This window comes from Chelmon rostratus, chromosome 20 (genome assembly GCF_017976325.1).
Source record: "Chelmon rostratus isolate fCheRos1 chromosome 20, fCheRos1.pri, whole genome shotgun sequence".
Classification (NCBI taxonomy): Eukaryota; Metazoa; Chordata; class Actinopteri; order Chaetodontiformes; family Chaetodontidae; genus Chelmon; species Chelmon rostratus.
The window spans coordinates 22510498-22523403 of record NC_055677.1 but is presented as its reverse complement, the minus strand read 5'-3'; the positions used below and the strand labels follow the sequence as shown (position 1 = coordinate 22523403).

Here is a 12906-nt window from a genome sequence, read left to right as displayed (position 1 = left end):
ACCAGAGTCAAAATCCAGTCCACTGTAGTCATTCTGTACTGGCAGAGGATCAGTTTCTGTGTGCGGCCCAGTGTGACAGCTGTGTTTCTTCTCCACAGATACTCAGAGATCTAGTCTATCTATAAATCATCCCAAATGTCAGGCTGAATCAGAAACTTTTGCTACCTCTCCTACCCCCTCCTCTTTGGTTTAGTTCAACTAATAATCTCAGAGCTCTTCCTGCCTAGTGCTCTATCCAGGAACAGGAAACACAGCACAAAGAAAGAAAAACAGACCAGTGACAATGCCACCACCCCCTAGTTATTCATTGCATTCCTTGGTTAATCTGGGCCCAAACTAAATTTGTCAATTAATGTTTAAATTTGTTGACAGTTGATCATTCTATTCTATTGATCACCTTGAAAAGTGACATCACGGATACAGCTCTAAACTGGTTTTAATCCAATTTATCAAACAGAATTTTGCAGTAGTGGTCAGTGATGCCTCCTCTTCCGTCACCCATCTGACCTGAGGTGCTCCCCAAGGCTCCACCCATGGCACCCTGTTGTTCTGTGTGTACATGCTGCCATAGGACACATCATACATGCACACACTATTCAGTGCCATCATGTGGGTTTATTTACCATTAAAAATGCTGAATGTCCCAAAAACTTCTCTAGCTAAATTTTACGAAAACATCTTCTGACCTCTTCAGTCCTGGTTTAAACTCTGATCTCTGCCTGACTGACGTCTGACTGTAGCTGTTGTACTTTTCATTTACCTAACACTAGTTGTAATATCTGATATCAGTAAATCTAATCAATTTAGGCTGTTTCACAATATACGCAGCCTGCTTAATGAAAGATGCACGCTAGCAACAGCAGCTTCAGTCCACACAGTGTCTATACAGGATGCAGTGCTGTGTGTAGGTCACTTGATTTAGCAGCACACAGTTACACACAGGGGGCAGTCACATTACATTCTCTGAATAACCATACCACTAGGCCAAAACAGACATATTCAAGTCAATATTTTCTCTTATGGGTGATGTCCAGTCGGCTCCAATGGATTTCCTGGTTCAGTTCAACTATGAACCCTGATGCACCTTGTTTGGAAATTGAGAAGCTGTAGTTACATTGTATTTCATTGCCACGTTCAGTACAATATTACACAACTAGACTACAAACTGTCATCCATGTCACACACGACTGACAGACCAGATATGTACGCTTCTACTTCAGTCAGTCACTCGTGCTACATGTGTAAAAAACCTAAAACATATTTTTACATTTACATGTATTTTATTTTACACATTTTATGCATGCAACTGCAGTCATTGTGTGTTGGAATCTGACTGCTGCCAATACCTACATGGGTGACCAAACCTCAATACAGTGCCTGAACGCAGCCTATGTAGACTGAGCACTGAAGCTGCTGCTCTGCTCATGTGCTAACAGTATGTCCTCTTGTGCAGACATGGTGTAAATGTGACTGTATCTTCAAATGGAAAAAAATAAACGTTGCATTTACGTGCACACAACACAAGTGAAACAGGACATTACATGGTCTGCATAGAAAGATGTATTGATTAAAATAGTGCATCCGCTATGCTTCAACTTTATTTTCATTCATTTTGCATGCTTAACTACAGGGACTGTGTGTGTGTGTGTGTGTGTGTGTGTGTTAAGCTCTGAGTGTGGCCAACACTCAATACTGTTCCTGAATGCATCCATTGTGGACAAACCAGCCAGAAAGAGACATTAATGTATATGATCTGTAGGCAGAAAAATTCGACTTGTAAAACAATGTTTGTACCTGGTGACCAACTTACATTGAAATAAATCATGTGCCATTTTGTATACAGTATCCAGTGCTTAATACATACATGGCTTTCTCCTCTTGGGAGCATTTAGGATCATGTCATAGCAATGATCCCAATAGATTTTGAGATTTCTAGTGTCGAAGTGGAAAATTTGTCTTGTTTCCGGTACTAAAGTGAAAACTCCAGAATTAATCTTCTGGGAACAAGAACGTCCAGAGTAGCTGCCGAGAAGCTTCTTGTGGACCATAGCTGGACACAAAGACTGACATCACTGTTCCAGCAGTATACTTCAAAGTTCATTTTCATGTCAATTCTTCAACCAGGAGCATAAAGACACCTGTCAGTGCAGCGTGAGACTAAAATATTTTCTTCCCTTTTAACACCAATGTTTTCTATATACAGTAACACCAAGTATACCCTGGTGTTGTATGTTGCTCTGTTTGTTGTTTGAATTGTGCGTTTATTCAAGAGTATTACAACATGTTTCATCCTACATTTGTGTATACTTTGTACCTGTGTGTAACAGATGTTTTCACACTATTCTTCCAAGGAAAATGGATTTGGGGTATTTGTCCCTCAGAGAGGACCACTGCACAAAGAAGTAGTCTGATATTGGGTACAGGATCTTCCCTGTGAGTGACAACGTCTGCACCCGGCAAATACTCTCAACATAAACGATAAGGACTTTCTTCATTCCAAGAATTCCAAGCAGGAGTCCTGCCACACACAGGGGGACGCAGGTCCCCGGACCGTTGCACAGCACCTGCAACAAAACACACACACACCGAGAGAGAGAGAGAGAGAGAGAGAGAGGTGTGAGCGCATTTCAAGGAAGTGACACATACTCTACACATACTGTTCAGGACATCTGTGACAGAAGTCTCATGTCACATGACAGAAACCGGCTAAAGGAACAATCCAGGGTGCCATGCATTTGTTTTTCATCCAGATAAACATGGTTACATGTTACATGTAGATATTAATTCATTTTAGTCAAAAAGGCTAGAGCTAGAGGATAATAAAGGAAATGATTCTCTGCGTGTTTATTGTTGAGATCTTGGGATTTGGAGAGTCATGGGGTGTGTGTCAAGCCAAACATAACGGAGCAGAACTGTCCCTCAACATTCTGAATGCATGTGGTAAACACACAGTCTGAAGATCAAAAGGGCAAAGACAGCAGAAACTGACAGTATGTGTGTGACTCAGTGGCAACAGTGAAGGCAGCTCAGTGAGACTCCATGAAAGGGGGGGAGCAGACCGGGACGAAAAAGTTGCCTCAGGGCTGAGGGAGGCTGTGGGGGTTTGAGTTTCCAGGAAACCAGACAGCGCTGCTCTGGAGTCTGGAGAAGTCATCAAACAGCTCCACAGTACAGACACAGCAGCACTGTAATATCCTCTCGTCAGCGCTCTGGAAACTACATATAACTGCCCTGCACTCTGTATTCACTAAAGCAGAGCAGTTCCATCATGCATACAGTTAAAAAACCTAGACCTAGAACAGTCACATTACAAACACGCAAAACAAAATGTCATGGCATCAGATGTGAGCATCAAGGTTGCTTGTTGGTGTAGTTGCTTGCTTGTTGATCAGTACTGCTGAAATTAAAAAGACACTATTATGCAGTTGTCTATAATATGTCTTGTGGTAACTGCTGCTTGTCAGTGGTCAGATTCAAGCCTTCACTGGCCACCTGATAAATGTTAAACGGTATTATAAACATCAGCATTTTAAGTGAACAGCCCCCTTTGTGAGACTGTATCCATGGTTTGGTTATTGGTCCCAGATCTCAGGCTGGTGCCCCGTTATTTTATTGATGTCAATACAGTTATTGGTATAAATAACTGTCCATAATATCTGCTAATAACCAGACCAGCTCCTACCAGATCCCAACACCCCAGCCTGAGAACCTTAGCACTCGGGACTGCTCTGTATTTTTCTGCATCCATCTTTTTCTCGATCCTGACTAGTCACCCAGTCCCCATCCCCACAGCATGATGCTGCGACCATAACGTTTTATTATAGGGACAGTATTAATGAGGATGCCAAACAGTTTGATCTACACACCAGAGGATTTTGTTTCTCATGGTCTCAGAGTTATTCAGGTGTCACCTGGCAAACTCCCAGCGAGCTGTCATGTACCCTTCAGTCAGGAACGGCACCCGCCTGGCCAGTCTGTAAGGTTCACACATCTCCACAAAGGAACCATGCTCTTTGTACTGTCTCACAGGTACAGACAAGTCTATGTGTGTGTGTGTGTATAAATATTGTCACTTGTTGCAACACAGTGGATCCAGTGTGTCACCTCTGACTATCTATGAGGTGTTTGTCTTGCTGTTTGCACAGCTGCCCAACACAAACGCTTGCCTATGCATGTGTCATTTTTTGTCTTTATCATAACCAACAACTGGTGGAAGGTTTCAGTCTTACTATTTGTCTTTGTCTTGGGCCCATTTAAACAAATAATCTGATACAGTATGAACCTCATCCACAGTCAGTTCAGTCTCTGTGCACAATGCATTTCATGAATGGAAAGCCCATCTATCGTTATCACAGGTTAGTCAGGACTTTTTTATTCAAGGTCCACTTATGGACACAACAAACGACACAGTCAAGAATTTGTCCACACTTAAACAAATCACCAAAAAACACAATAATTTTAATGAACACTGCACATCTAATATGACAGCATGGTGGCTGACTCAGCAGGAGAAAAGGCACAGTTTACCTGCAACCAGAGCCTTGAACCTGTGCACCATGGCCGTGAGACCAAAGGTAAAGAAACTCCAGTACCTGAATGGGCATCTGACTAGCGAGTATTACAACAACACACTCTTCTATTTCTGACTACTTCACGGGACATTCAAGAGCGCAAGTCTTGAGAAAGAGATATGAGAAGCACAATGGAGGACGTGTTACACATTGACACTATAGTTCATCAGTTGTGTCATCTATATATATATTATATTGATTAGGGCTGGCCCGTTTCCAATTTTTGATACCATAAAACCTCTCCCAAACATTCCCGTGATATACGGTTGTAGAAATCACATTGGAGGACTTTGAGGGAGCCACCAACTGCTGCCACAAGGTGGCTACAGTGCAGTTCAACTGTGATTTTCCATCTCCTGTTATATTACTGTTTTTAACATGTTTTTAATGTTGTATGTATATATTTTATGAAATGTATCCAATAGGCTTATCAAATATTAACAACAGTAATAACAAAAATGGCAGCAATGAAAATGGGCATAAAAGTGTGTCCTACACACCACAATGTTCAGATATTCTTTAAGCCTATTCTAAGTTTTTCACCAGAAAATAACAAGCATATTTACTTTTTCAGGCTTGAGCTGGACACATAACGGACTGACAATTTTGCCTGTGGTACTGAACACCTGTTCTGATGGTGTACTTGTGGCGCGCACACACACAAGTACTTCCGGGCCACCCTTGACACCAGTGGAAAGCAGCTGGCATTTGATTTTAAACACAGAAGAGGATCTTCATCTCCATCCGAAATGCTACTAACCTGTTATCACTTTCATGCATAACAAAAAAAGGACCAGATACTATCCACTAAAGGTGGGTAATATGACCTAAAATGTATACCACAGTACTTTTTATGGTGAGAGTATTATATCGTGGTATAACAAAAATAAATCAGAAACGCTATAAGTCCATGTACCACGGAGCATGTCTACTATGTACATTTACACATGGCAGCAACAGACACACAGACCAATGCAGCAGAGGGCAGTTTCCTGCAACAACAAAACGAGCTGAGCTTGTGTTGCAGGATGAAGTGTGGAGGTAACGCTAGGACAACACAAATAGTTTCCTACATCCTAGTTATTACTCAGGTTTAATTTAACTGGCTTCAAATGAGGCTTAACTGTTTCTCAAAATTAAATACACCAACATTGCTCCAGAGTGTGGGTCTACAATCGATGCTACTAGCCACATTAGCCACAGAATATGCTAACTGCAAATTCAACAAATTAACCAGGGATGTAACAATATATCAAATCTCACAATATCCCGATAAAAATAAGGCTCAAAGCTGTCACTATGTTATAGTCAAGCTCATGTTATGATGCTTTTCACCACAGCTGTACTGACCATCAAACACACTGTTAAACCCGCCAGTACACGAACTGGCACCTCTCTTAATCACTTTAGAAAAGGACTGCTACTGACTGCTGCATCGTTTATGTTTTGAACTTGTACCTGTTAAACCATTCATTGCCAAAGACAATTCAAGGTCATTTTTTGCCCATGCTTACGTCATGGCTGGCTACCTTTCTTTTATTTCATGAGAAAAAGAAAGCGAGTACTTTAAGTTAAAAGCAAATTTTAGATGAATAAAAAATGCTGCACACAGTAATTTATTAATAAAGGGCTTCTTTATCAAGTAATTTTTGCTTCTTTCTTTTTTTAAGAGAAATTGCAAAAAATACCAAATCATGGACGTTTTAATGTAGGTATTATCATACTGTGAGTTTTTGATATGGTTACATGCCTTCTAACCAGCAAAACAAACAGTAAAGGAAAACAAAAATGTCTAAACTTACACGTTGTAAGTTTTGAAGCCTCAGTTTTGAAGCAAATCCTGCCTTACACTGGCCCTCAAACGAGTAGCAGTAAAATCATTTGTGTGCACATACAGCCAAAGATTTTCCCAGCTGTTTGTGGGGACATGTCCATCGAGTTAATTCAATGAGTGTTCGCTTTCTCGGATGGTGGAAGGAGATGAAGACTTTTGTTGTGTTCTTGTAGGCAACAACAAAGAATTTGGCATACACTGGTCATAACGTTAACTTCCACATCACGACACCAGTGACGGTGATGAAAAGAGTGCACTGTCCACTCCCACTATCCACCATGACAAACCAGAAAAGAACAAAAGGGGTTACGTCAAGCCATACAGTAGAAAGACAGCAGCTAAAATACATGGAAAAGATGTCCACATATTATAGATACACCTTTCGGTCATATGGTGCATGATCCTATCTATCTACAGTTGATGTTTACGTAACATCACAAAAGCATAAGCTTATATCCCACTGGATGTTAGTCTACTTGTTTTGAACAGAATAATACATAGCATTCAGCACTAATTACATTTTCCACTTCAAAATTAAATGTTCTTGGAATGAGAATCTTTTAAAAGTCAATCTTTTAATGAGACAAGATGTTGCATAATTCAATGAGCATGATCTTGTTATGCAACCCAAGTTAAATGTCAACATTGTACATTTCATGAGGAAGAATTTGTCAGTGTTCATATGTGATTGTTATCTGAATATAGACTTTGTAAGTGGATGGAGTTGGATTTGTTTGTGCTCTTCCAGAGTGAATCGGTCTTTAAAAGGTTACTTAAGCAGTTTCGTGCCTCTATAAAAATGGGGGATTCAAAAATAGAAAATAATAACACAATCTGCACTCACCATGTCGGGTCTGAGTCTGAACACCAGAGGGAGAGAGTACCACAGGGCATTCACGGTGCTGATAACAGAGGAACACCAAGACTGATGCACTTCCCGGCTCCGAGGGATCCGACAGATGGTGAACTGGGGAACAAGTACACATATCCATCAGAGGCACTCAGGGATGTTGCAATTTAGATTACAAATTACAAATTATCTTTACTAATCATAAGTCTTTTTACATTTGGATAAAACTGGCTTCAAAATCTCATATCTCAGATTTCACAGTCGCTCACCAGCACATGAACAGGTCAGTGGTACTTTTCCAGTGAGTCTACACTTAACTATAGTGTCACACAACAACCGAGGTTCAGTTTACCCACCCAAAATACTGAAGATATGCTGCCATTTACATCTAGCCATGCACACATTTTTGGTGAGAGTTCTGCCTCTAGCACAATGAAATGGATATAGATGAAATTATCAACTTGTGTTCACACAGATACCAAACAAGAAGTACACAATTTTGTATGAAACACATTTAGAGCTGCAACACATAGTCTGCTAATCACCAGCAACCAACAGAAAATTAGCCTGCAGTAAAATATTTCATTCAAATAAATGCACATACTATATATTCCCTTATTTCTCACTGATCACTTCTTTATTTTATTTTATTTTATTGTGTTTTATTGTATTGTTGTTTGATATTCCTGAAAGGCGCTTTTAACAAATAAAATGTATTATTATTATTATTATGAAAAAGGTATAGAGCAGGAATCAGTTTGGTGTGTTGCATTTGTTGTCTATGCAATGACAACAAAGCTGAATCCAAAAGAAGAAGTACCAGAGAAGCTGAAAGTGTACTCATGCCCCCTGCTGGTGAATATTAACACAGCACCAAAGACAGTCTCGTCACATTTGGTTATTTCATCAGCTTTCTCAGACATGTTGGCCATTTTTTAAGAATAAGAATGTCAGTTAGTCACACTGTGTGTGTGTGTGTCTGTGCTGGTCAGGCTGCTGAAACAAAACTCCTCTTGTTCAACAGATAAGTTGAGCTGTGTCTAATTTATCCTGTACATAAGGTAAATTATATATTGTCCACAATATCATAATCTATGCAATAACTATAAGGGCACTCAGAGAGCACAGACCTCCACCCAGTCAAATAGTCCACTCCTCTATGATAAGCAAATCTGCAAGCACAAACTTCATGGTTAATATAGTTGACTATTGTCAGTGATAATAGTTGTCTGTCCCAGCAGATCACTGGCAGCTGTGAATGTGAATTGTGATATGGTGTCATCATATTTCTACAATGGACCATGTTTTGTCACTACTGAACTTTACTACCATCTACTGGATTTTAAGATGCAAGACATTTATTCCACCAGGGCCTATGTAACAATGTTAGAAAATAATTATTTATGTATCTGCCCCATGATTCGGATCTGCTCTGAAATGTAATGGGTTCATCCTTGGCCCGTGCTACACTCTCCTTAAGTTTCATGAAAATTGAACCAGTAGTTTTTCCATAATTGTGCTGACAAACATTCAAACACAACTTAAAACATAACCTCCATGCAAAAGTATCAACTTGACTCCTGATCCTGTCCTTAAAAAGCCTTATATGTCTCCTTTCAATAAATATTAATCCTAAATGTTAATGTCAAAGATGATAACTGACACATCGGTTCTTCTTAAGGAAGGACCTGATTCCAAATGTCGGTGGGTATTTTAATTAAGATATTTTAACAGTTGTAGATGCAACGACGTGTCTAAGCATTGATCACAAATTAGCAAACACCTTATGCTTAAATTTGAATAAAATATCAGTTGACTGATTACCGTTTTTAATTCTTCTGTGTTTGAACATGCAAAAGTATTCATCACTGCTCAGACATTACTACTACTGGCAGATTTGAAGGCACAATGAGCAGTACAGCAGTTTGCCAGATTATCAGGTTAGGTATCCCTAATATCTTGGTCTTTCATTTTAATTAAAATAGCCCACCTTTTGCAGATAACACACAAAGCTGGAAACTCTGCATAGGTCTTACCCCTAAACGACAAGATGATTTGAGATCTCTAAAAACTGGACATTAAATGTATTGGTAGGGACAATTCAGCAGTGTCTTGGCATTGGTAGGGACATAACCCTACCATCCACACCCAAACATACATCTATGGATAGCTATGTACCTGTGACCTAGAGTCTGAGTGTGGTTTAGAGCTTTCAAAGGTGGTGATTTTCTCCTCACTCATCCTGTCAGTGTCAGCAATGACATAGTGTCGAGGTGTGTAGGCTGCAGACAAGCACTCCATTAGCCGCAAGATCTCTGAGGTGTGACCACCTGGAAAACAAAGAAGACACAATCTCAATTACACATGATAGGCACATGATGACAGTGACGATGAGCAAAAGCTCTATGAGCTTTCAAGACAGTAACATTAAGACTAGACCCTTCTGCTTACAGCAGACAATTTAAATCGGTGGAGTGGGAGGATTCAAAGATCTGGACCCAGGCAACAGCCACAGGGGATGGTGTCAGAACTGCCCCATTGTCTCAAAATGAGAGTGAAACTTGTTCAGCTTGTTGGCCTGGAGCAAATTGTCAGTGGAGTGGGGGGCTTTAGGTTTGTAGTTTCTGATCTGTCAAGCCTCTTCCAGACAGAATCACAGTCATAGCTGGTCCAGTCAAACAGTCAAAAAATGTACATACCATGTCAAATCCTAAACGCCTTTCCTTAAGGAATATAGGTATGGAGGTGGGAAGAATGGGCCATGAGTGGGCTGCAGCACCCCATAAAACCAGTCATTCTATAAATGAACAACTGATGAAAGAGTGATGTAGACTGACAGCAAAGAGACAGACTGCAGACTGTTCAGTTTCAGTCATGTTGAATAACAAACATCATCTGGCTAAAAATGTTTCATATCTGCTTTTCTTGATCAACAGTCTGTGTTATGGTTAATATGCTGACTGGGATCTGATTATGATTTATTATCTTAAGAACCACAACTCAGTAAACACCTTGAATGGACTGTGCTTTAAAGATGTTATTGACACAACCTGTGGATGTATAATGTGTTTGTTTGTTTTCTTGAATGGCTGAATAGTGTGTTGCTCTAAATGCTGCTGCCACATGGACCTGTGGGACAGCTTTTGTCGCCTTTCTTTCAGAAAGGATGGTCCAGTGTATCCTCTGCTGAAGGAGATATCAAAGGAAACACTGAAGCACCTTTCCTTGGCATTTAGAGAATTTGAGCTGTTATCACGTCATTTCACTCTGCTAGCATTGTTCCTAAACAACAAAAAGATTATTTTCACCAAATGCCTAACTGCAGTGCATTAGGGTGGGAGCTCTGGGTGACGCGTCCCCTCAGCCCCCCCAGAACCAGGTTCACTTTAGTTTCTAACAGAAACGGAACGACTCTTATGACTGTGGGGACTCCACCGAGAGCAAGTGCCGACGGGACGTGAACGAGGGAATGTTGAACGACTGATGAAATGTTGTGTTTAATGACTCAGCTTCCGCCACCGCCCTCCCTAACCTGGACTTTGACTTTCTGAACGTGTTCCTGTCCCCACACCTATACGCCTCTGCAACCTCAGCTGTCTGTACCTGGCAGTGAACCATTGTGTGTGTGTGTGTGTGTGTGTGTGTGTGTGTGTTGTTGGAACTCACCCCGGCGCGTGACAACATACAGCAGTTCTGACAAGAAGGACGTAAATTACAATGTGTGTTGTTAGCGTGGAAGCTAAGGACGTCAGCTAACACTAATGACTACTGAAAGTGTCTTCTTCTTGTTCGCCCTGGTGCTTCAGAGTAATAATGCCTGAAGGTACCGTGGTGCATGCATGCGAGTCATGTCATTAACGTTACCTGATCCCGCAACGACGAGAACAGTGACCGAACGTTTGGTTCCCGGCTGATAGTTGGATCCAGTCTTCACAACAACATATAACCGGGCGATAAATAACAAACATACAAGTAAAATAGCCAATACAGCTGCTACCAGGAACGCCATGACGTCTACGGCAGCTCTCTAGGGCCAAATCATACGCTGGTTTCGATAGCTGGGCTCAGGGTCCTCCGCTGCGTGTCATTAGTAGTTCTCTCCTCAGTCACTCGACCGGAGCGCTTGGTATGACGTAGCAGCATACGTCGCGTAGACTACACAGTGGGAAAGTGGGCGCGGGAGGAGCGGGGGTGTAAATGGAGCGCACCTTCCCCTATAAACTTTCAGCCCAAGTATTTCTAAATGTGTGTCTTCGAGAATATCAAACAAGTCCAGTTGCCTAAGACGTGTCAGCCCAAACTGTCGTGGATCGACCGCCAGTTGTAGACTTAGTGCTGCACTGCGTTTTACAAAGCACCACAATTACCTGCAGACTCATTTCAACGAGGCGAAGGCGTCTTCTGCGGATAACTGCAATATGTTGGCTCTGGTAATTAGCTGCGTCGGTGATTTTGGTATCAGGATTAGAATAACTATTACGGTTTCATGATATTTTCAATGTAATGTCAGAAACCGTATGTTAACAAGGCAAGTGTAAGCCTATACAGACCTACACACACACACACACATATACATACATATAAACTGGGCGTTTGGGGTTGACTTTTGATTTTGTTATTTTTTGATCATTTGTAGATTTAACTTAGTATTTTTTTAAATGTTGTCTGTTTGTTCTACTTGTTCTGGGTTTATTTTTACCTCTCCTTTTTATTCAGCTGCTGTAACAAGTGAATTACCCCCTCATAGGATAAAAAAGTCTTATCTCATCTAACCTTATCTTATCTGTGTTCTTGCAGCAAATGCACAACTGAAAATGCATAACTATAATGCATTGTGGGTGATGTACAGCTCTGGTGTGACCATCGTTGTTGATCACACCAAGTTCAGTTTAGTTTTTAACACAAATGGAACAACACATGATGGCGGTGGGGGGGACGGCGTCATCGAGGGCACGTTGGACGCCTAATGAACCGCAGCGACTCTTCTTCTTCTGCTGCTGCGGCTGCTGCCTCTTCTTCCTTGAGTCGTAATGACCGTTGGCAAACCAGCTTCTGGGCGCATTACCGCCACCTACTGGTTTGGAGTGTGGAGCTGTTGACTGTCACAAATCAAACATAGTCTATTATTCCCGTTGCTCTTAAGTAATTAATTAGAACATTGCGTACTTTCCATAATTTCATTGCTAGCCTATTCCAGAGTGTAATACTGTATTTTCCTTCATGGAGTCTATCAGTGCATGTTTCATAGTTTCCGGTTTATTACAGTGTTTGCATAGTCCAGTAGGATGCTGACCTATTCCATGGAGTGTTTGATTTAGACCTGTATTTCCTGTTCTCAGACAGGTAATGACCATCTCTTCCTTTGGTCTCCTGCTCTGGATTCCACCAACACCTACATGATTTTGATTTCTCCAAAGAAACCTTCCTGCATCAATTTTGTCCCAATATTCCTGCCAGTTTTTAAACAGATATAGTCCTTTATGATAGTTTTAATGTCTGCTAGCAGTACTTGTATGTATGAGGCATGAAGTATACAGCACCTTTATGACCAGTCTCCGGTCCTTTCAAACCATCTGCAATATGAATATCTTGTCTTTTTGTTGATCAATATAGTTTTGTACTATTGTCTACTGAAGTATCAGTTTAGGTTT

At 40.9% G+C, this 12906-nt stretch overlaps 1 protein-coding gene across 1 annotated transcript; it reads right to left on the bottom strand.

Annotated features, from left to right (window-relative positions):
• Window positions 1-617: 617 nt before the first annotated feature.
• alg14 (ALG14 UDP-N-acetylglucosaminyltransferase subunit) lies at window positions 618-11351 on the bottom strand. Its single transcript, XM_041961691.1, has 4 exons — window positions 11120-11351; window positions 9434-9585; window positions 7250-7372; window positions 618-2564 (listed from the first exon to the last, which is right to left on the bottom strand). Exons 1-4 carry the CDS (start codon window positions 11262-11264, stop codon window positions 2334-2336), a joined length of 651 nt encoding a protein of 216 aa, XP_041817625.1. The 5' UTR covers window positions 11265-11351; the 3' UTR covers window positions 618-2333.
• Between the last annotated feature and the right edge of the window lie 1555 nt (window positions 11352-12906).

Coding starts and splice junctions, on each gene's coding strand:
- alg14 (XM_041961691.1), bottom strand. CDS start 11,264: ATGGCGTTCCTGGTAGCAGCTGTATTGGCTATTTTACTTGTATGTTTG. Junction 9,586..11,119: donor TCTCGTCGTTGCGGGATCAG/GTAACGTTAATG, acceptor TTTGTTTTCCAG/GTGGTCACACCTCAGAGATC. Junction 7,373..9,433: donor ACTCAGACTCTAGGTCACAG/GTACATAGCTAT, acceptor CTTGTTCCCCAG/TTCACCATCTGTCGGATCCC.